We start from the raw sequence: 23,911 nt of genomic DNA, 5'->3' as shown, positions 1-23,911 counted from the left end.
TTTTCTACTTATTAAAAGTACTCTTTTAACACACTTTTTTGAATCAGAAAACAACAATCTGTAAGAGGCCCTTGGGATTAAGAATTTTCACAGTTCTGAAAGGTTTTATACATACTCAACTCTGAAGGACCTTCATCACTGGCTTTAGTGGTTATGCATATAATTAAGCACGTTTCGAGTTATGATGCAGCGCTACCGAAATGCAAGAGCCAGCAGCTCTTCTCACTCAGAGCAGACCAACACACAGCCAAGTGATTTGCATGAAATAGCACTCCTTTCACAGCCACTTAATGCCTGCTGCCTGTTTATGCAAATCAGATTAAAGATAAACGGCCAAATTATCTTTAATGTCATTATACAGAAGTGAATTAACACCAGGGGGGGATTGGGCTCCACGTCTTTTAGTCTTATGATTCTGTATAGTTAATAGTAATCTTACAGCAAAAAGACTGATATCTCATTTCTTCATTTTTCACCTGCTTTTATATTCCCGGGTATCTGGTCCCGCTGCATCTGAGATGACACACACATATCAGCTAGTTTCTACCTTTGAATCAAAATGATAATAGAAAGCAGGAGGTCTAAAACAAAAGCACCAACCAGATAAGACTTACTTGTGGTTACAAAGCCGACGAGAGGTTGAGTTCCTGAGGTTCACAGACACGTTCCTGTTTATGCTTTCAGGCCTGGCTTTCCACTCTGCCCCCTCCACTTTTCTCTTGCCTATTAGAAAAGCTTTGGGTTCACGCTGATGTAGAGAAATTCTGCAGGAAAAGTAGTATGTTAAAAATTGATTGCTTTAAAAGAAAGACTCAGCTTATCAAGGGAACAGCACCTGCTGAGTATATGGACAGACAATAAACTGTTTCTTCAATTCTTCTTTCCATACTCTGAAGAGTATTTTTGATTAGTAAATAAAACTAAAATGCACAGATTTCTAAAAAGACTGTTCAAACACTGAATGTTCAGGGTTCCACTATACTAACTAGCTCTTCTCAAGCGTGCTAGAGTGGTACCTATATTTCACTACGTCATTATCTTGTTGTACTAACTGGGTAAAATTGAAAGATGGTATAACACGCAAACTCTTTTCCCCTCTTCCTATTTGTTCGTGTGTATCAAAGATCACATAATTTTCCAGTTTGCTCTTTTCCACTTCTTCTGTTTGTATTTATCACAGATTAGTTTAATTTGCCAGTTAAGTATTAAGCAATATTTACTCCCAGCATAAGTTTCTGCAACAAATCAATACTTTTCTATGTACACAGCAAGATCTGACCTTAGAATTATCAGCACAAGCCTTTCATCATGCTTCACTGTATTTTAATTTCTCTAAACTGTTTGCCAAAGGAAGTGATTTTAAGCTATTTAGCAACATGTAGCAAACATCTTGCAATCAGTTGCCAATAAATTTTACTTAGTACTACAGCTATATATATATATAACAGTCTTGCCATTATACTGGCCATTATATCAGAGAACATGGTTAAGTAGCCAGTTCACCTGCTTTAAAAGTTTAATTCATGGAGCAGAAAATACACTATGCAGCATGTACACCAGATTTAATATCTTATAGCAAGACGACTGTCAGCTGCAACAGCTTAACACCCAGCTAAGGCTGCAATCTGAGCGTAGCAGCAGGGACGCGCTTCCACAGCCAGACCTCAGGGACAAATCATCACTCCTGGTGGCCCTCAGCCCATCTCCAGCTAGCCATGGCTGCTACATCAGGCAACTTTGCTCTGGCTTATTAGTAGAGGTGTAAAGTTTAATAACCTCCAACAAGAGAGGCCGTACTACCTTAAACTGCCTCTGTAAATTATGCAGTGAGAATCTGACTGTGGTTTAAGTATGAAAGCTCTTATTCCTCAAAAGGAAGATCACGATACTCTGAACGGAGACCACGTTACATGTTAACAAGAGGATCCACACGGAGTTGTTACAATCAAGTTACATATCTACTGTCTTCACTGCTCAAGTTGGTTTGCTACAACTCTGAGTTTTCATATACAGACATAATCAGAAGTTATCCTATTAATTGGGGAAAAAAGAACCTGCAAGATTTCACACCCATTACACCAAATACTCCAACAATTTCCCTCTCACACAAGTTAGCTCTTCATCAAGATGCAGTTACCCTATTAGCAAAAAGAAGTTTTGGTCCTAAAGGGCTGCCTTTACATTTATTCTGTTGCTAGTTTTTCTGCACCAAGTTGCATGGAAACTTAGTGTTCTAAGTCCTTCTACTCAAGCGTAAGTAACAACGATCACTACTCCCAACAATTACAAGGGAAAAGTTCTATCCTCCACTGATGCTACTGAAATTCACCCCAAGTCTTTGGGGCTTGTTTTATTTACTTTGAACACTATTCACAATTCTCTTTGCTCAGAGGTAAATGAGGAATAATAATGTTCACCTGCAACCGGTTCTATGGAGATCGAACAGTTAAAATGCTTGTGAATCCCTTAAAATTAAAATCCCTACAAAACATTACCATCGTAATATGCTTCACTGTGGCAACTTGCCCCTTATTTAATAGTTACTGCAAACTATAAATAAAAAATGAGCTGTAAATACACAGTTACAAAATACAAATCCTTTCTAAAATAAGTGAAAACGATGGTAGAATGAAAAGTAGCTTTTCCAACACACAACCGACCGGATGGTTAGACCCCACTGAATTTGTGTGGAAGTGCTAGCCTGTAAGAGGGTGAGTCATGGGACTGAGCCCTGTTTGATGGGTGAACAAACACAACTTGAGAAAGATGCAAAACTCACAGCCCTCAAACCCATGCAAGATGTTGACTAACTGGCTAAGTGCTCTTATTACAATGACTGAGAAATTTCTGTAGAGAGCTTTTAATGCTAAAGAAAACAAACAGAAAGGAAAACCTTGTGCCAAATTTGTTGGGTTTATGATCTTATCTATGTATTTTAATAAAATACACTATCTTGGAAGACAGAGGCTTCCGACTGCATTTCATTAAGCCTAATTTATCCATAATAAATCAAGTAAAAATGACATGTTTTTTTAAAGGTGCTTTACACAAGACAATGCTTTGCCTCAGGGATAAAATAATAATAAGAAAACTAATGGTTTCTTACGAAAATTACATTTAATATCATTAATTTCCTCACAGTAAGTCTCAATACAGAGATTACTGCTAGTTCTAGTTCTATATAGGCATCTTTCTTCTAGGCAAAATAACTACTGATGATTTTATTACCATGTTGTTTAGCCCTTCTCAGAACAGATCCAAAACAGCCACTGTTAATGGCTTATTATTGTAGTATTATTACAGTAGCACCTATAAGAGAAACCTGTTCAAATAGCTGTTGAAAAAATATGTAAAAAAGAATTTCTCGCCAATTTCTCCCCTCCCCTCAATTTCTATCAGAGTGTAAACCCACAAAGTACTTGCAGAGACAGTCAGAAAACACAAGCAAACAACGTGAATACACTGATCAGCACATGATCAACTTAATATTTACGGAATCCATAGGTAAGCATCATGGTGAAAGAAACAACAAATATAAAGAAAGGAGTAGAACAGATATATACTTTACAATGGAAGCAGTACAGTAAAAACACTTAAAATTCAGCTGGTATGTCCTAGAAACATCATGGGTCAACCTCAGGTGGGAGCTAGCCTCAATTTACAAAAGGGGAGGGAAAAAAAGCAGTGAATAGGACATGTAAGCTGAGGAAAGTAAAGATGGCACAACAAAAGAGCCAATATGTGCAAAGTATGCCCAAGCTTAGAACCAAAAAAAAATTACTTTACAGTAATTTTTAAATATCTGCAGGGCTAATTTAGATTTAAAAGACTAAAATGAAAAACCAGCAGTAGTTACCAGTAAAAAATCAGTTATCATGAGAATTCTGCACACTTGCCATTACAGATAACATCTGAGCGATTATTTTCAATTCAAAGCCTTATCAAAAATAAAATAAAAAGTACACACAGTAAGCTGTTTCAAAAACTGTGAGAGTCCTTCATGGGGGGGAAGAGCAAGCGACACCCAGAAAATAGAAGCTACCAATGCTGTGCAATTCTAAGGATTTCTACTTCCTCACGCTTTCAAGACGAAGAGCAAACCACAGTCTTACTCCTGGCTTTTCTGGCACACACAGGAGAGAAGTAAGTAAATGGAAAGGCTACAAGTATCTCAATAACTCCATCACCAAAAACTGGCACCAAATGATGATGAGATCTTTACATTGCCAAAAAGGACTAAGAAACCAAAGGTAGTTTTGTTTTTTTTAAATTGTCTTCCGAGTTTAAATTTTCAGCACCTATTAGACTGCGATATTATATCACTCTTTACAACTACCGAGTTTACAAATTCGGTCTTGATTTTGAATCAAAGCTGAGAGTCCTGTTTATTCCTATAACTAATTTTTTGGAATTGACTGCAAAAGAGTTGACATAAATGGGCCGAACAGAACTGCAACCCAAGGCAACACTGTTATTTAGACAGCAGAGCCTCCCACACTGTAGGAGAGGGTCTCTGCATCACTGCCTGTCTGAGCAGATCAAACAGAAGGGGGAAAAACCATCCCCATTTCACGGGCAGGAAAGCCTTGTTTTAAAAAACTCAGATGAAGCGGTTATACCCAGAGGTGTGAGCTCCAGCTGCCTTAGCTCTACGCTTGCTGCTTTACCCTCAAGGACATCCCCATCTACCTTAACACCCTTCAGCACAGAGAATAAGCCTTTTTTAAAGGGCTTTAGGTGGGTTTTTAAGCTCGGTGTCTCAGTTCTCCATCTACCTTAACACCCTTCAGCACAGAGAAGAAGCATTTTTAAAGGGCTGTAGGTCGGTGTCTCAGTTCTCGTTTACCATAACCACAGAGTGCCTGTCTCCTGCGCTGGGGAGGGGACACCCTGCAGCCGGGGGGCTCACACAGCACAGCCCCACTGGGCCACGGCATCATCCACGCTTTAAAAGACAAGTACCAAAAGGGAAAAAAAATAAAAATGAAGGCAAATACACATTTTAAATTGTCCCCGTTTCAACTTCTTCTGGTTTTGACCACGGGAAGTGCACGTTTTCACCTCTGCTGCAACAACCACCCAACACCCTTCAACTGGTTTTGTCCTACAAACGGCCCAATTCTAACCTCTGAGAGTTTTTAAAAAAATAAAAAGCAGCGAATGCTTCAAAACCGGCGGCCGCCCGAAAAACCGCTGCAGCCCGTGTGGCAACGAGCGGCAGCGCCCGGGGCCCAGCCCGGCACCTCACGCACCGGTAAGGGCGACGGGTTTCCGTGGCGGGCGGGCCGGTACCTCAGCGCGGCGCGGGAAGGAGGGAGGGCGGGCTCCGCCGGGGCAGCGAGGAGAAGGAGGGGAACCCTCACCGCCACACAGAGCCGGGGCGGCGGGGAGAAGGGGAGTATCCCCGGTGGCGGGGCGGGGTGGTGGCGGTCGGGGCGGAGGGTCCGCCACAGCCGCCCTCCCCTCAGCGCTGCCGCAGCGGCGCTCGCGGGGGCGGGGCCTGCGTGGGCGGGACACGCTGCTCGCCGCGCGCCGGTTCCGGTCTGGAGGCGGGCGCTCTCGGGCCTGAGCGAGCGGCGGTGCCTGCGGCATCATGGCTGCGGCCGCGTGGATGCCGACGGTAAGCCAGGGGGGACACGCTCCTGCCCCGCGCCTCCGGCCGGCGGGCGGGGAGGCCGGCGGCCGCTCGGGGCGCGCCTCTCACCTTGGCCGCGCAGGCGGCCTCGCCCGCCTTCAAGGTCGCGGTGCCGCCGGGCCCTGGCAGCACCGCTGAGGGGTGTAGGGATGGCGGTGAGCGGCGGCCCGGCGGCGGCGGGCTCTCTGCCCAGCCCTACCCGGTCCTCGGGAAGGGTACCGCGGCGGGCCGTTACTCCAGCCCGCGGGGAGGCCCGGGGAACGCCGCGCCATCCCGTGCCGTGCTGTGCCATCCCTCTGGGCGCGGCCCGGCCCGGAGGCCTCGCCGTAGAGGTCACGGCGTCCGCGGGCAGGGCTGGGCCCCGGGCATAAATGGGCCGAACAGAACTGCAACCCAAGGCAACACTGTTATTTAGACAGCAGAGCCTCCCACACTGTAGGAGAGGGTCTCTGCATCACTGCCTGTCTGAGCAGATCAAACAGAAGGGGGAAAAACCATCCCCATTTCACGGGCAGGAAAGCCTTGTTTTAAAAAACTCAGATGAAGCGGTTATACCCAGAGGTGTGAGCTCCAGCTGCCTTAGCTCTAAGCTTGGTGCTTTACCCTCAAGTACATCCCCATCTACCTTAACACCCTTCAGCACAGAGAAGAAGCATTTTTAAAGGGCTGTAGGTCGGTGTCTCAGTTCTCGTTTACCATAACCACAGAGTGCCTGTCTCCTGCGCTGGGGAGGGGACACCCTGCAGCCGGGGGGCTCACACAGCACAGCCCCACTGGGCCACGGCATCATCCACGCTTTAAAAGACAAGTACCAAAAGGGAAAAAAAATAAAAATGAAGGCAAATACACATTTTAAATTGTCCCCGTTTCAACTTCTTCTGGTTTTGACCACGGGAAGTGCACGTTTTCACCTCTGCTGCAACAACCACCCAACACCCTTCAACTGGTTTTGTCCTACAAACGGCCCAATTCTAACCTCTGAGAGTTTTTAAAAAAATAAAAAGCAGCGAATGCTTCAAAACCGGCGGCCGCCCGGAAAACCGCTGCAGCCCGTGTGGCAACGAGCGGCAGCGCCCGGGGCCCAGCCCGGCACCTCACGCACCGGTAAGGGCGACGGGTTTCCGTGGCGGGCGGGCCGGTACCTCAGCGCGGCGCGGGAAGGAGGGGAGGGCGGGCTCCGCCGGGGCAGCGAGGAGAAGGAGGGGAACCCTCGCCGCCACACAGAGCCGGGGCGGCGGGGAGAAGGGGAGCATCCCCGGCGGCGGGGTGGTGGCGGTGGCGGTCGGGGGCGGAGGGTCCGCCACAGCCGCCCTCCCCTCAGCGCTGCCGCAGCGGCGCTCGCGGGGGCGGGGCCTGCGTGGGCGGGACACGCTGCTCGCCGCGCGCCGGTTCCGGTCTGGAGGCGGGCGCTCTCGGGCCTGAGCGAGTGGCGGTGCCTGCGGCATCATGGCTGCGGCCGCGTGGATGCCGACGGTAAGCCAGGGGGGACACGCTCCTGCCCCGCGCCTCCGGCCGGCGGGCGGGGAGGCCGGCGGCCGCTCGGGGCGCGCCTCTCACCTTGGCCGCGCAGGCGGCCTCGCCCGCCTTCAAGGTCGCGGTGCCGCCGGGCCCTGGCAGCACCGCTGAGGGGTGTAGGGATGGCGGTGAGCGGCGGCCCGGCGGCGGCGGGCTCTCTGCCCAGCCCTACCCGGTCCTCGGGAAGGGTACCGCGGCGGGCCGTTACTCCAGCCCGCGGGGAGGCCCGGGGAACGCCGCGCCATCCCGTGCCGTGCTGTGCCATCCCTCTGGGCGCGGCCCGGCCCGGAGGCCTCGCCGTAGAGGTCACGGCGTCCGCGGGCAGGGCTGGGCCCCGGGGTGCGCCTACCGCTGCCCCCCCCTCCCCCGGCGGGGCTCACCGGGCGCTCAGTGCCGGCGGTAACGGCTACAAACGTCACCGCTGACGGCAGCCGGCGGTACCGGGATGACGGAGTCTTCTGGGGAAAAGATAGGAATGGCCGGGTTCTGCCCGGTGGATTTCACCGCCGCCTGCCCGCTGGGGTTGCCCGGCACCGGTCTGACAAGGACCCGTTATTCCCGGGGCCGTCAGGGAAACGGCGGCAGCTCTAGCCCGGGGTCCGTGAGGTGGCTGTAAATCCCAGCCGGCTGGAGGGTGAGCCGCCCGGGAAGCCCCGCTTCTCCTGTCTGCCGAAACACGGGAGAAATGTCAAGAGGTAACCACGAGGCTTTAAGGTCAGAATGGATGGGTTTTGCTCGGCCTGATTCATTCTGTGCTGGTGTGACCCACCTCGAACTGAAGTATAACCTGCCAGGCCCACGATTTCTAGCAAGACAGACCGTTCCCTTTCCAGGGCTACTCCGGAATGTGAATCCTGGCTCCACGGGCAGGCACCGTACCAGAAGGGTGCTTACACTTGTGTAGCCTAATTAACCTTTTCATTTAATTGCTCCAGCTGCTGCCGCCTCAAATATATGGCTGGCTAGGGCAAACATTGCTCGCCTGTTGCAGTGACTCAAGATCTCATGTTGAGTTACAACTAAAAATAAATTAGCTTAAATTGTTTCTCCTGCAGCGTTTGTTACAATATAGAGGAGGATTGTATTGTTTCGAGTTGTAGTGCCACCAGACTTTGTGCCTTTTGCCGCACAGCTCCATTTAAGCATGGGTGTCAGTAAAGGGTGCTTACACTTGTGTAGCCTAATTAACCTTTTCATTTAATTGCTCCAGCTGCTGCCGCCTCAAATATATGGCTGGCTAGGGCAAACATTGCTCGCCTGTTGCAGTGACTCAAGATCTCATGTTGAGTTACAACTAAAAATAAATTCTAGCTTAAATTGTTTCTCCCGCAGCGTTTGTTACAATATAGAGGAGGATTGTATTGTTTCTAGTTGTAGTGCCACCAGAATTTGTCCCTTTTGCCATACAGCTCCATTTAAGCATGGGTGTCAGTGAAGATGGGAGATGACAAATAGAAATTGGGCAGGAGAGGAATACTGGTTGTTGAATACGTTCCTACCTCACCTGCCAGCTGCAGCTGCACTGGATCTCAAGTGATCTAGCAAGACAGACCGTTCCCTTTCCAGGGCTACTCCGGAATGTGAATCCTGGCTCCACGGGCAGGCACCGTACCAGAAGGGTGCTTACACTTGTGTAGCCTAATTAACCTTTTCATTTAATTGCTCCAGCTGCTGCCGCCTCAAATATATGGCTGGCTAGGGCAAACATTGCTCGCCTGTTGCAGTGACTCAAGATCTCATGTTGAGTTACAACTAAAAATAAATTAGCTTAAATTGTTTCTCCTGCAGCGTTTGTTACAATATAGAGGAGGATTGTATTGTTTCGAGTTGTAGTGCCACCAGACTTTGTGCCTTTTGCCGCACAGCTCCATTTAAGCATGGGTGTCAGTAAAGATGGGAGATGACAAATAGAAATTGGGCAGGAGAGGAATACTGGTTGTTGAATACGTTCCTACCTCACCTGCCAGCTGCAGCCACACTGGATCTCAAGTGCCCTGAGTCTGTTTACACTTAGGTGTCGTCTGACTTAAGTCACAGAGGTATGACAAATCCTAGAGAGGAGGGCAAGATCAGGAGGCTGTGATTTTTCCGCAGAGAAGTTATGGATACTGGTAAAATTGGGGATTTTGTCCGTGGTGCCTAGCTAGGCAAGAGCTCAAGCTGAGTTATCATCCCAGTTTTGAAGCTGTATGCCAGTGCAGAATATTCAGATGTTAGAAAGTGTAATTCTTTGACTATGCTGTGTAGACTCGTTGCTATGGTGAATTTTGTCTTTAATGTGCGTTTTAGTCACGCTTTTAAAAAACTGACAGGCACGGAGAAGGCAACAGTAAAAAACCTATGGAGGTAAAAGGTGGAAGCATAAAACTCACCACGGTTTGAATGGAAGAAGCGACAGTGATGCAAAGTAGTTTTGGAAACGTCACCTAAAATGTGTAAAGCTACTGTCCACCCAACCGACAGTGGCAGTGTTTGGTTTTTCACTTTGCTTTCCACGAATCTTCATCCTTAGTGTATCATCTGTTTATTTAGAGTTACTGCAACCTTATTTCCCTTGTGTAAGGACTGGAGTTATTGCTCAGTAACTTCCCCTGGCCCCCAAGGCAAGAGAGGAGAGTACGGCGCGCTCAAAGCCGGGTGTCCTGGCTTTACCTCATGCTAAGAATACCCACATGAGGCGATGCTGCACAGAATGTTAGAGAGCAACTTGGCAAAGCCTGAGGTGCTCTTGTTTCAGTTGGGTATTTTTCTAGTTCGAGATAGGGAATTTAAAGCCATACGATTGTAAAATGCAGATCTGCTGAAATACTGTTAACTTTTTCAAATCCTATTTGTGTAGTAAAATAGCATCTTTCTGTTTTATATTCTTGCAGGTTTCTCGATTGCTAGGTGCTTTCAAAAACCAAAAACAGGTGACCAGAAGTTTTAGTAGTGCTGTGAGTATAATAGTACCATTATTTTCTTTTAAGAAGTTTCTCAAGAAAAGGGTTCAGAAATTTACTTTTAAAAGATTGCTGTTGTTATTTTTACTTTCTCAAAAAGTAAGGCCTAAATAAGTGAACATACCGCCTTAATGGCATGCTAGATTTATACTGGTTAATTACTGGCTTTGGCAATTGCATATTAAAGCCTAAGTGATAATACAAAAGGCTGTAGCAAAAGATGGAAGTGGCATGAAGACTTTTCACAAAATATGGACGTAAGCCAGTCTTTCATCTGGAAATGGGTAAAAATTGGGCAAAATAGAAAGATTGAGAAGCTTCTCATTTTCTTCATTTTGCAGGCTTTCCTCTAAGCACTAGATTTACTTTACTGCTGCTTTTAGAATTCCTTGCATTTAAAGTTCTGCCTTTTCAAAGCCCTCTTTTTAGTTTAGACACTGATCGTGTATTTCCTTGTAGATGTTTCACCTTCTTTATGTGTATCTGTTTGAAGTGCCCACGGGCCTTTCTTTTTCAGTGGAGGCAGCCTTGAAAACGGCTCAGGCAGAAGCAGGGCTCAGCACCACTGCAGGTACCCTTAGGCAGGACTTAATTTTAAAGAGGAAATGTGGCTTTTAATTATAAGTTTTGTAGAACAGCTAGAAAAGAAAGGGAAGGGTCACCCATATCTTATACAATATAAAAAAAAGGTGAGGTGTCTCTGGTTTATGCCACGTTACAGTTCCAGATGAAGCGTTCTCTGGCTGAGGTGGAGCCCTGCTGTGCTGGGAAGCACCAACGCAAGAGAGCACGAAACTCATTTTGAGGGATTCCATCAGTTATGTGCTTGCTCAACAGCAGTGTTCTTTTATCCAAAGCTCTGCTGCTTCTCTAGTGCAGAGTGAATTTCTTTGGCTCAAATTAGTTAAAAAAAAATCAGTCAATACATATTGATATTCTGACTATTTGTGTGGAGAATGATGGAAACGTCTCTTGTGAGTTGAATCTAATTGGGGTTTTGTAAATAATGCTCTGAGCTGTCTTTTTTGATAGGTAATAATGAGCATTTACAGAACTGTTGGAAATTTTTATTTAAAAAGAGTTGGGGCACGCAAGATTAGAATAGTGATCATAATTTTTTTCTTTTTTTTATCAAAGCAGAGCTGTTATTCAGTGAGCCTGGGCCGTGCAATTTATTTCATCTGTTTGATGATGATATAAGAAACAAGACAGAGAACACTATGGAAGGAGAATAACTTGGTATTGTTAAAAATGGCTGAGATTTTTAGGAAATCACTTGAGAAGTTTAGATATGTATGGAACTTTTTTTTTTTTTCCTAAGGTGAAGGTAGCTTTTCATAAACTGAATCTTTTCTAGCATGTGTCAGTATTATGCAGCATGCTCATAATACTGGAGACCTATCATGGATAACACAACCATAACTAGGTAGTCTTATCTCCTCTCCAAATTTCAAGAAGAAAGCATGCTGAGATATTCATTTCAAGGCGTGAGCAGGAACTTGCCTTTCAGGTTAAACCTCTGTGTTTTGAAATAGAAATAGATAGTAGGCAGATTTTTAAACCATTCTCTCAAAATGTTTGCACGCTGCCTTTGAAAGCAGGCTAGTCATTCTCGCTGCTGTCCAGTACTGCTCTTCTTCATAGTCAGTATTTGCTAGCTGAAACTTTATTTTCTTTTCTAGTAGTTATTTGTTCCTACAACACATGAGAACGTTTTCCACATAGAAAACAAGCATTCATTTGTTGTACTACTGATATTTCTTTACCTAGGTACAAACAGTAACTTTAATCCCAGGAGATGGCATCGGACCTGAGATTTCTGCTGCTGTCATGAAGATCTTTGACGCTGCTAAAGTAAGTCATATTGGTCTTGCTGTAAGCATTGTAAGCTTAACTACAACAGGTATTAACTAGGTGTATTAAAATGTTTTCTCTTTAACTTCCAAAAGTTTAATTCATGTTTAAGCTATTAAAACTTCTTGACAACAGGAAGAGCCTGAATCTGCAGCTAATAAAAGACAGGATTGCAATATTAAGGCAGGGTTTGAAGCTGTTAGCTGGCAGAGGAGTAGACAGTTGAGAGCAAATGCTGTGTTTAATTTTTGGAAATACAAACTCAGTATATCATGTGAAATCCATCTGGTTGATGTAGCAATACTGAGCAACTGACAGAGGATGTTCTTTCATTCATTGTGACCTCCAATACAGATGAAAGTGTGTGTGAGAGGACTGGTTTATTCTTAGAAATCAAATAGCAATTAATCTGCTGCACTCCCAAATGCATTTGCTTAAGTGATAAGAAAACTATGTGTATCCAAGAACTGGTTTACCACCTGTCTGAGTAACATCACCAGAATTTGTCCGGTTTCTTTGAAAGGAAATACAGCTCTTCATGAAAGATGCCTTTTGAATTGTTCCACATTACAGTGCCTTGGTGCTGTTACTAAGTTATGCTTAGATTGGATCTGTTTGCTTATGAGAGCTGTTAGATCTTTTCCTTTATGGTCCTCCTGATGAAATGAATGGGTGGCAGCCTGTCTCCACTTAGAAGATTCCTGTGGTGAATGCAAATTGAGAAAGCATTGTGGAACGTTTGCAGATTTTCAGTTAGATAACAGATAGGTATCTATGTTACGTACTGTCTTCCAGGCAGGAGGGATGATGAGTTCTCATTGAATTCAGCTTTCAAATGTCATGTCTCTTGCACACAAGGAACTCAACAGCTCTAAGAGCTTGAAAGAAGGAGTATGGATACTGCAATTCTAATGATTTTGTGTATATGTTGCCTAGGGAGGCATCCTGTGCTATTCAAGTTCATGATGATTCGTTGCTCATACTATTTAATTTTCACTTATGTAATTACTTTTTTTTTTACATTGTTTATTTTTGAGTTCAGACATCTCATGGTTATGCTCACTCACCAGAGATTGTTTAGGAAGGCATTGATGAAATTCCTTATGTACCTTTATGTGAAAGGGAAGTTAAAGCTTGAAGCAAAAGTCATGATATTTAATTAACATAGAGTAAATGTGTTTAGGCTCCTATTCAGTGGGAAGAGAGGAATGTTACAGCTATCCAAGGACCAGGAGGGAAGTGGATGATACCTCCAGATGCCAAAGAATCCATGGATAAAAACAAAATGGGATTAAAAGGTATTTAAGGGGTTAATACAAAGATATTAAATAGTCTTGGTTTTATTGAGAGTCTGATTTGAAGCCAAAGTCCCTCATGTGTAGCACAATAAAATGGCTAATTATAGGGGACAGCCTGTCAGGTAGTCTTCTGTAATCTTAAAACAGTCCTTCGTTTTAAAGCCTTAACTTTCATAGATCTTCTAGGAAATAGGTTAAAGGCAGGTATTACTACATACCAACCTTTGGACTCTGCAGGATGTGGTTCTAATGCAGCTGATACACAATAGGATGTGATAACTATATTCCCAATGAATAGTATCTTTTTATGTTTTCGGTGAAAACCTTTTGTGAAAACTCCTATTCCATTTCAGGGTTGCAATTTGGCCTTTAAACAGCTGATTAATATCACTGTGTAGTATTCTTGAGTACACAGAGAATTCCTGTGGCATTTCAGCGTAAGGGTTAAACAGGACTTTGGAGATGCTCTGTAAGGGTACTGCTGTACCTAGAGTTTCAGCTCTAAAACCCGTGGAGGGGTTTATCTTCTCATTCATCCTGGTATTTTTTTCTTTTTTTCTTCAGGGCCTTTGAAGACCCCAATTGCTGCAGGGCACCCGTCAATGAATCTGCTGCTGCGTAAAACCTTTGACCTTTATGCAAATGTACGTCCCTGTGTCTCAATTGAGGGGTACAAAACCCCATACACAGACGTGAACATCGTCACGATTCGAGAGAACACAGAGGGCGAATACAGTGGAATTGAGCACGTGGTATGTTGCTGGAAGGGCTGTGTTTCTGACGGGTTTTCTGTGTTTCATGAATGACAACATTTGCCCATCTCGGTGGCCTTCACTAAGAGATTGGGTGGTGGTTTTTAAGTTTGCTACCCCAAAAAAAGTTATCTTATTGTGAAATGCACTGTCAAGACTGCCTCGCAGTTCTACTACTTTGTTCCAAACATTCATACTAGTGACTTGAAAAGTGAGCTTACACTTCTACTCTCAATGCAACTACTGTCTTTCAGATTGTTGAAGGTGTGGTGCAAAGTATCAAGCTGATCACAGAAGAAGCGAGCAAGCGCATCGCAGAATTTGCTTTTGAGTACGCCAGAAATAATCAGAGAAGCCACGTTACTGCTGTGCACAAGGCAAACATTATGTATGTTGACAGTTTTGTTTGAGAACAACAAATATTAATATGCATTTAATAATAAATAACTTTTTTAATCTTCCTCAAATGTATAACTCCTGTTGATGCTAGTGGGAGTAAGTAAAATGGGCAATAAGTAAGGTAAATGCCTCCTAAGTAAAATGGGCAATATTGACCCAGTATTGATAGGGCTGTAATAATTACAAACTAATGTTTTCATTAGTAAGTTTGCAGTAGTCTTGTGACTTTCCTTGCAAAGCTCTTATTTTTAAAAATAGTCTTAAACTAGGAAAATTAATGTAAAAACTGAGGATGACAATGGCTAGTGTCTTCTACAGTTTCCAAGCCACTTTGTACTGAACTGAGTCATAACACGTGTGACATTATGTTGACACCACCTTTACAAGCTCAATCAGCATTTAGCAAATGAATCTAAGTCATTCTGAGAATTAATTTATGCCTGTTAAGCTACCGATACAAAAATCTTTTGGGAGGAATTGTAAATGTAATCTATTTTAAATATTATTTATATTTAACATTAACATATTTCACATGATAATTAGTCACAAATTACGTTTCTACACTCCAACATTTTTAGGTAATCCTCAGTTGCATGCAGTTCTCCTTATCATCAGTATTGCTTACTTACATAACTGCAGTATTCTCTTACTTATTTAATTGCAGGAGAATGTCCGATGGGCTTTTCTTGAGAAAATGCAGGGAGGCAGCAGAAAACTGTAAAGATATCAAATTTAATGAAATGTATCTGGATACTGTGTGTCTGAATGTGAGTATTTATATGTTTTAATTGTGGTTATTTTTTAGTTTAAATTCTTAACCTTACTGAAAGTATACTTCCTTCCAGATGGTTCAGGATCCATCACAATTTGATGTGCTCGTTATGCCAAACTTGTATGGTGACATCCTCAGGTATGGAGATTTCAATTTAAACCCAACATGTAAAATATTGCAACTTTCCAGACAGTTATGCCTGTCACAGGCTAACCAGTTGGCTGGTGATTTTTATGCACCCAGAGTTTAAAACTTTATAAATTGGACTGTAAATGGGAAGAAAGGATCGTATTATTATTACACTTCAATTATTAATATATTGCTAGGAAGGGCTATATGATGAGAATGTGCTGCTTATTTAAAAAAAAATTATGCTTTTGGAGACTTGTTGTCTTGTTGTATTGTTCAGATGGGGCAGAAGAGAAATTTCTCCAAATGTGTGAAGAATTTAATGGCTTAAATTGTAATAACAGTTAGATATTGACTTCTAGATGAAGTTTTAAACTGAAAGAGATCTAGATTAGGTATTATGAATAAATTCTTTACTGGAACAGGCTGCTCAGAAACATTGTGGTTGCCCCATTCCTGGACATATTCAAGGGGCTTTGAGCAACCTGGTCTAGTGGGAGGTGTCCCTGCCCACGGCAGGGGAGGTGGAACTGAATGATCTTTAAGACCCCTTCCAACCCAAACCATTCTATGATTCTGTGATAGTTACAGGGAACTGTATGTTCCATTTTTTGCTCATTTTTGAGACTTCTACAGGTATCCTGTGCTTTGAGTACCTTTTGTTGTGCCTATGTCGTAATAATCGACATTCTAGTAATTGAAATTCTAGTATTTGGAATTTCCTTTTAATTTTACTTTATTAAATTGTCTCCTGCTCATAGTTCTACAAATTTTCAAATGTTCCAATGGAGTACAACTAACAGCATCTATTCTTTACCCAATATTATTCAGACTGTGTGGGTATATAAAAGAAGTTACTGTTGCAATAAAATGAGAAACAAAAATATTTAAATACGTTGCAGAGAGGTAATTGTATATGGAAAAGTGTGTTTTTTTCTGCTTGGGTTTTTTTTTCAGTGACTTGTGTGCTGGATTGATTGGGGGCCTTGGAGTAACCCCAAGTGGAAATATTGGTGCTAATGGAGTTGCAATTTTTGAATCTGTAAGTATTCTTATGCAAGGTATAGTAGTAATAACTGCTTTGTTGCAATTTGAGAATCTAAAATGTGACATACAATGTGGCTGTCATTCAACTAAGTTCTCTGTAAAACTATGTTTTACCGTGAAGATGCTGAAATTTTACCCAGAGAGAGTAGTTTTAAGTACGTATTACACAGCTTTTTGCATGTCCTTTTACTGATGCTTTGTTTTCCCTCTTTTTTGTAAGATAAATACGCTCTGTGAAACAGAAATTGAGGGCACAATTGGGAAGTATTAGGTGACCTAGTTCCCCCTTTCTCATGTCTTTGAAATGAATTGTTCTGGTCTTTCCACTAACTGTATCACAGTGAAGTAAGTCCTATTTTAACATGCTTGTGTACAAGGACTATGTTTGAGGTTGCTTCCCTACACTTGGGTTGCCCATGATGTTTTAATCTGTATATTTATATCCTAACAGATAGGTTTGCTTTTATTTCTAGGTTCATGGAACAGCACCAGACATTGCAGGAAAAGACATGGCAAATCCAACTGCCCTTCTTCTGAGTGCTGTAATGATGCTGCGTCACATGGGACTACACCAACACGCCACAAAAATTGAGACAGCTTGCTTTGATACAATTAAAGATGGAAAGGTAATATGAGAATGTGTGAATAAACGTAGTGAATTAAAATCATATTCTATCACAGCAAAAATTAACTTAGAACATTAACACCAGAACAGTGGACAACCTGCTGTGCTAGCCTGATGCAAGAGTAGTGCTGCTATCCTTCTCTGATAGTAAATTTATTATCTTTGGTGGTATTAAATCTGTCCAGCTCAGTAATAAGGACAGGCTGCAGCATTCCTTGTGTCTCAGTAGTGCTCATCTTACATTTCCACAGCTTTGTGAACTCTAAAAGCTAGAATAGGATGTCTGTTTTTCATTAAGGGGATTAGAGGCTTAAGTAACTAGTTGTGTTTCACCTGTGAAGTTTATAATGCATACAAAGCATATATATTTAAATCTGGATCCTGAAGTGAAGGATACTCATTTGCCTTTCACAGGCTTAATTATCTACTTTGTGTAAAGCATTTCAGTGCTGACAGTAATACTTCTGCTCCTGGTTTTTTAGGTCAATCATTCTTTTTTTACCTTATAACTGCTTTCATTCCTTTTTTGGACTACAAAAGAACAGTTTTCATCTAGTATTTACATTTTCAGTTAAGATTGTAAGTGATTTCTCTTTGCCAATGAGCATCTCCTGATTCAAGACTCAAATAGGGGGGCTTATGCTCTGAGACCTGACTTGAATTTGTGCTCTTAATGCTATCAGTTCACTCATCTACTTTGATGTCCACCTTTTCAAAACCTAGCTGGAAAAATCCTTAAGATCACAGTTAATGAGGATTAGCAGTTAGCCATGCTGGTTCAATTATCTTAGGCAGGAGCATAAGAAGCTGCTTTGTAATTAAAAGTAACAAGCATACTTAAATAATAAGTTGTCATCATTTCATAAGTGGTCTGTTTGCAACTATCTTACTGTGTGTAGGAGCCAGTTAAAAAAAATAAAATCTAAACTTACAAGTGAATAAAGAGGTGCTCCTGTAAAGTTCCCATTTACTGCTCTGGAAATGAAATCCTCCATCTGCAGGTCAGTAATTCTATGGAAGATAACATAGTGCAAGCTTTGTGACATGGCTACTTGTTTACTCCTTACTTACAATGTTACGATTATAATCTCATACTGGAGAGAGTATTTTTCAATTGAAAATAGTGTAATGCAGTTAAAATGACAAGATCCTAAAATAGTAACCTTTATTGCCTCTCCTTGCTTGCTATTTCTCCCTTTCCCCCAGCCATTTAATTAAGATCTGTGTGTGTGTGTCATGTAAGGGGAAAACTAATGATTTTAAATTATCTCCTAGACTGCTTTAATTTAGCTAGATTGGCCAAGCAATCTTGCCCAATTTTTTAAATTTACTGTCTTCATGCTGCCAGACAGGACTTGTACTTGATGAAAAAGTTTCTTTAACTCTGCATTTTTCCCTCTCTTAACTAAACTAAGCAAACTTAAAAGAACTGTTAACATGCAGCATTAAGAGCTATGTGTGCTTTTTACTGTGTGGGTTTCTTTAAAAAAAAACAAACAACAAAACAACAAAAAACCAAAACCAAACAAAACCAACCCAAATCCCAAAACCTTATGGAATGACTCTTAATGAGCTGCCTTTCAGCTGAGCCTTCATATATGAATTTTACTTCCAAAGGACAAATTTATTATTGAAAACTTAACAATGTAATTAATTGTTAAGTATTTATGTGGACAAGGGACAAGAGCTTTGACCAAACACACTTTCTTCCTATAGTCAAGATCAAATCATGTTGAAATCAGGTAACGTAATGCCTGATGTTCACACTCAAGTCTTCTCTGCCTACTTCAGATGAAGGCTATACAGGACGCAGAAAAACCTATATTTGATGTATTCCTTCTCACCCCTACTTAATATCCATGCAAAGCATATAGAACTGCTCAAAGACAAGACTAGCCCCATAAAACATTTTGGTAATATTATTTTTTCTTTCTTTCAGGTCTTGACAAAAGACTTGGGAGGTAACGCCAAGTGTTCGGAATTCACAGAGGAGATCTGCCGCAGAGTACGGGACAAAGACTAGACTTTTCTCATACTACTTGTAACTACTCCGAAAGGACACACCACACAAAGTACATTATATGTAACCTGATATTCATATGCATATAGTTTGCTTGTCTCTTAAGAGAGCAAACTTTTTAGTTAGGGCCTCTCAATTAATAAATTTAGTCCAAATGGCTACAAATGATGCTCGTGCCTGCTTTCAGTGGACTTTTCCAAGTGCTTTGTCTTATTTATTTTTTTTTCTATCTGGTGAACATTTTTATGTAAGTGAATTCTTTTATTGCCACTGTAACTGTCTACCATTTTCCATTTCAACTGGAGGTTTTTACTTTCCACCAAGAAAAATTATGCAAATAAACCAGTAACAGAATTAGTGAAATGTAAATGCACCTTAATGGTTAAAGCCTACTTTATTGATCTTGCTGAAATTTAAAAGATAGGTTTTCAGCCTAACAATAGCACAAGATGACCTTCATAAACAGAAACGGGTATAAAATAACTTAGAATAGCAATTTCCTGTTAAAAGCAATGAAAAGAAACCACTGTAGATACTCTGGTGATTCATAAAATATAGCTTTGCTCTCCAAGGGCATGAATAAAGAAATAGAGAAGTCTAGAGATTTAATCTATTATGTATTTTAAAAAAGTCCACAACCATTAACCAGCAAGGGGTGAGAATTAATGGTGAAGTAAAATTATTTTTCAAATCTATATACCAAAATAATTCTTACAAGTTTTCCTCTCTGAAACACACTTTATTTTAATGAGAGTAAATTGTAAAAATTACTTCTGCCATATATTTTGAGGGGAAAGTATCAACTTGGCAAATTTATACTAAATATTTCATGACTTCTGCTAGAATGCTTTTTGTGTTGTACTTTTATGCATAGTCTGTTCAGTGTGTCTTACTGTATTGACTAGTAATGTTATTCTAGAAACTCCGAATGTAAGGGACTACTGCTAAATGGATTAAGACAGATCAAAGGTTTGGCTCTGGTGCCTATGTTCCAGAAATACATTTCATCCCTATTCAAGGGGATCTGAGCCTATTTTTTCCTGCTTTCTAAGCTTAATGGGTGCAAAAGCAAGTCTTCACTCCCTTTTTCATAGCATACAGATCATCATATGAGTCATTCTGATCTGTATGTCTTAAGGTATGCTTTCATGAGTATACCCTACAAGAAAATGTGTATTTTAAAACCCATGACTATAGCACAGGATTACCCCTACTGCCAGAACCAGGCTTCTTAAAGCTTAATTCTATTAATAGATATTACTCCACAGCTTTACTTTCTATTAAGACCATTGAGGTTGGTTGTTTCAGAAGTAAAATCAACAACATCTAGTGTCACTCTATAAAGTAAGCATCCCAGCTTGTTTTATACAGTCTAATATCATGTTGGAGGAGAGACAACGAGCTTTATGCCTCGTGCACTCTGCTTTTGGTAAACAGGGCAACATTTATTTCAGTGTTGTACAAGCTGCTGCTTCCTTGTTTCCTTGAGCTTAATATTGTTAAAGAACTTCAGAATTACCGTTACGCACAAGATGGGGAAAAATAAACTTTTCAAAGCCCTACTGCTTGTTTTGTTTTTATAATCCCAGGCTGCTGTCTTGTCTGATGTGTTGAGCTGATTATTGGTACTTGCAGGAAATGTTAAATCTGTAAGATGCATAAAACTGGTAATGGAACTTTCATGGAAACAATATCCTATTCTGCATGGGGTTTTTTTGATCAAGAACAGTGGCTGTAGCCTGCCTGCTTGTGTTAGCCTTTGTAACGCTGCCAAAGATCCCTTACCCTTTAGACAACTTTCTGTCAAGTATGTCCTTCACAGAATATGATTTTTATTTTTTTTTTACAAGGGGAAGAAGAAATGCAGCTCACATTTGTCAGAATTAGTACAATGTGGATATTGAAACATGCAGATATACATGCTGACAAACATTGCTTCTAAACTCTTTTGCTTAAAATAAAAGAAAAAGGTAAACCATTTTAAAGACGTTTCTTTCTAAACAGCACTTTCGTGTGAGAGCAGCTGCATTTGCTATTTTATGTCTTTCAGTCTTAGGGAGCTATTCACTCCATTTCCTTGGTTATTTGTTTCTAGGAGAAATAGTAATGCTTATTTTAACATGTATTTAAGAAAATATGAGTTGCTGTTTCCCAAGAGTCTGAATTCTAGCCACTGTAAAAATAGGAGTGTCTTTAGGTTCTGAAATGTTGTGTTAGTGAACAAAAATAAACTCTTCTCTGGGAGGGAAAAAAACGCAGCCCTTTTGATATTTTCTTTTTTTCAAATAATTATCACTGGAGTGGTATAACAGTTACTGTTATACAGAACTGCTCACTACTGATCTACCAAATCATATCATGAGCTACAGGCAACGTCCTGTAGAAAAAAAACAACAACAAAAAAGGAAGATCACTGTATAAAAAAAATTTGTGTTTCAGTCTAGAGGAATTGGTTAGATATACCCGCTGTATACAACACAAGAGGATAGTTTTAGTCTTAATCATTTAAGGCATAAAGTAAAAACTCTATTAGAAGGCAGACACACTGTGTAGATGCTTCTGTAAAAAAAGGACAAACAATAGGTGAGTATCAGGAACAACTAAATTAACAGCAATTTTCTAGTGGTTCAGTTCAATAAACTACAAAACCAAAACAAGCATAAATCTTCATTAATGCTTTTGATTAGGAAATATTTTCTTAAGCTCACAGATCTTTCTCAATGCTTGGGTGAAAGACTTCTTATTCTTCATAGAAGGAGTCTACTTCATTTCTGTATTTCTCAAGCACAGTGAGCCGCTTTAACTTCATTGTTGGACCTTAAAAGAGTCACAATAGCAGAAGTAAGAACAAAAATTCCTACTCAGTTTGAGCTTTAGGTTCCTAAGATTTTTTACTGAAGAGCCTGTTTCTGTTTACATCTCCCACTCTGTCAATAACTGCTAAAACTGAGAAGTGTGGTATGTAAGGTTGCCTCCACATAAGCATGAGGACTTCAAAGGGAGCTGCAGATAAGAGGGTGATGACCAACTACTACGTTTTTCATTAAAAATAAATAAAAGACTTTTAATAATTGTGAAGGCCTTAAAACATTCCCAGCTTATTCAAAGAACCTGGAAATGTGCTTGGGGCTCTGCTGTCAGACTTTCACTGACTTGCTTCTCTCTTTTCTTTAATGAAAATTTTTTGGTATTATTACTGGAAGTTATTAATACTGTGATGCACAAGAAATTAACCAGAATGTACTGTTTAATTACCCAAAGCAATCTGAATTCTAACTATGGAGCTATACTTGTAAATGAGCACAGTTTGATATAGATATGTACACAGGAAAAACTGATTTTTGTATTCTTTAACATATGCTGCATAATGTCTTTTTTCCTTTCCCTCTAGTGGCTGTACCCAGAATTTGGCATACAAAACTGTATTTAAATATTCTTATATCAGCAGCTGCTTTACTGTGTCGATATAAATCAGTAAATCTTACCTAGTTCTCCCCCAGAAATGGAAAAATCTCTTGGCAGGACTATCCATTTTTGAATACAATGAACCCTATTAGTAGCTTTCATGTTAACTCTGTTGATTCCCTCCTGAATGGCCTGGTAGATGGCTTGGTCTCGTGTAGCTACAATCTCTGATACTTTAGTGGCTTTACTACCAGCCTTCTGGCAGAAGTCTCGAGCTTGCTCAGTGAGAATGTCAGTGGGATCAGATGTATCTGGGTCCAGCACGCTCTAAAATACCAAATGAAGTGAATCATCAAATGCTCACACTTAACAAGGCATTAAATGTCAGAATTACTAGAATCAAGAAGGCTCAGCATCAACCCCTAAACATTCTGTAAGCCTTAAAAAGCAAAAACGCCTACAGATGATGGTGCTTTTCTTTCCATTTGGCTACCAAATGCAAATATTTGGCTTATATGCAGATGACATGAACAGACTTAACATGTGTCAATGAATCAGGCAATGAAGTCCATCTAAAGACCTTGAATTTCTACCATATTTTCCAAATTACTCTATAGTTACAGGGGAACATTTAGCTCATCATTAAGTTACTAATTACACAAATTACTGTGGTGTAGGGTAAACAGCTTGAGATAGACGTATTCTTTGAAATTACACTTAAATTAGTATTTCTATTGTACCTGTATATGGGGAGTTTCAGTCGGAGAGGTAAACAACTTGAGAAAAACTAAAGGGTCCTTCACTATTGATGTACCCAGAACATGAAGTGCAAATGTCTTAGAAAAAAGGGATTTCTCAATTGAAGCATATACCACAGCAAAGTTATTCATTATTTTGCCCTACAGTCATCTTTCTTGTGTTACACAAACAGAACAAATTGTGGAGACATGTTCCTATTGGAAAGTCTGCTTCTGTTGAAAAATTCATCTGCAAGAATAAAAGCTACTATTGTGCTCCACTAGAGAGACCTCTCTTTCAACATTTCTTAATTAAAAATATGCATTTAGATTAAAAAAAATAAGTCGTCCTATATATATAGGAGAAACAGCAGTAAACACATAGATGTTTAGCAAATCATCTAATCATAAGAAGTTTAGAGCATCAGGATTTGGTCTGTAGTTGCCACATCTTTTTTTTCCCCCACTAACGCCCTCCTATCTAATTTTGGTTCTTTTTATAAAAAAGCTCAGAATTCCTCTTTTTTTTGTTAAGTGCTAGGTGTATAATTTCACTGAAATCAACATTAAAACTGGTGTACCTTTAAGGTCAGCAACATTGACAAAAACTTCTTTTTATCTCCAATCACCATAGCATTACTAATGATCGGGAGTTCTTTTTTAACAGCATCTTCAATTGGAATTGGAGGCACATTTTCACCTCCAGCTGTAATAATCAAATCTAGGCAAAAAAGAAAGGCTATTAGTTGAATTCAAGTAAATTCTAAAAATTGAGTTAATC

The 23,911-nt window shown here is 41.1% G+C and overlaps 3 protein-coding genes across 8 annotated transcripts in view; 1 reads left to right on the top strand and 2 right to left on the bottom strand.

Annotated features, from left to right (window-relative positions):
• CIB2 (calcium and integrin binding family member 2) overlaps positions 1-7,565 on the bottom strand; it is a 52,321-nt gene extending 44,756 nt beyond the window's left edge. For 3 of the 5 annotated variants that reach the window (XM_014944497.1, XM_014944494.1, XM_014944500.1), the window contains exons 1-2: positions 5,253-5,381; positions 615-764 (exon numbers count right to left, since the gene is read on the bottom strand). The gene's annotated coding sequence lies outside the window, so the exon portion shown is untranslated. Of the gene's footprint in view, positions 1-614; positions 765-5,252; positions 5,382-6,737; positions 6,766-7,530 lie in introns of those variants that run through there. The other 2 variants (XM_014944495.1, XM_014944496.1) reach the window with 2 other exon arrangements.
• IDH3A (isocitrate dehydrogenase 3 (NAD+) alpha) lies at positions 5,513-20,550 on the top strand. Of its 2 annotated transcripts, none has more exons than XM_014944491.1 (11): positions 5,513-5,620; positions 10,024-10,086; positions 11,863-11,946; positions 13,130-13,244; positions 13,809-13,996; positions 14,251-14,384; positions 15,060-15,162; positions 15,241-15,305; positions 16,254-16,338; positions 16,817-16,969; positions 18,908-20,548. In XM_014944491.1, the coding sequence occupies exons 1-11, from the start codon at positions 5,594-5,596 to the stop codon at positions 18,989-18,991; spliced, it is 1,101 nt and encodes a 366-aa protein (XP_014799977.1). In that variant the 5' UTR covers positions 5,513-5,593; the 3' UTR covers positions 18,992-20,548. The 2 variants fall into 2 exon arrangements, with proteins under 2 accessions (XP_014799977.1, XP_014799978.1); XM_014944492.1 differs by lacking the exon at positions 5,513-5,620 and adding an exon at positions 7,041-7,108 and having other exon boundaries at positions 18,908-20,550.
• A 250-nt stretch (positions 20,551-20,800) lies between these two features.
• Positions 20,801-23,911, bottom strand: part of ACSBG1 (acyl-CoA synthetase bubblegum family member 1) — a 44,984-nt gene continuing 41,873 nt past the window's right edge. Inside the window, 3 exon segments of the mRNA XM_014944490.1 lie at positions 20,801-21,805; positions 22,474-22,720; positions 23,712-23,851. Of these exon segments, the coding sequence (XP_014799976.1) occupies positions 21,729-21,805; positions 22,474-22,720; positions 23,712-23,851 (464 nt within the window). The 3' untranslated portion in view covers positions 20,801-21,728.

This window comes from Calidris pugnax, unplaced genomic scaffold (genome assembly GCF_001431845.1).
Source record: "Calidris pugnax isolate Ruff unplaced genomic scaffold, ASM143184v1 scaffold70, whole genome shotgun sequence".
Lineage (NCBI taxonomy): Eukaryota > Metazoa > Chordata > Aves > Charadriiformes > Scolopacidae > Calidris > Calidris pugnax.
Note: the sequence above shows the minus strand (reverse complement) of the source record. Positions and strands in the feature narration are given on the sequence as shown.

Excerpts from the sequence above, each read along its gene's own strand:
- IDH3A (XM_014944492.1), top strand. The coding sequence starts at position 7,082 with ATGGCTGCGGCCGCGTGGATGCCGACG. Across the intron at positions 15,306-16,253 it reads TTGTATGGTGACATCCTCAG|TGACTTGTGTGCTGGATTGA; the intron begins GTATGGAGATTT and ends TTTTTTTTTCAG. Across the intron at positions 16,970-18,907 it reads ATACAATTAAAGATGGAAAG|GTCTTGACAAAAGACTTGGG; the intron begins GTAATATGAGAA and ends TCTTTCTTTCAG.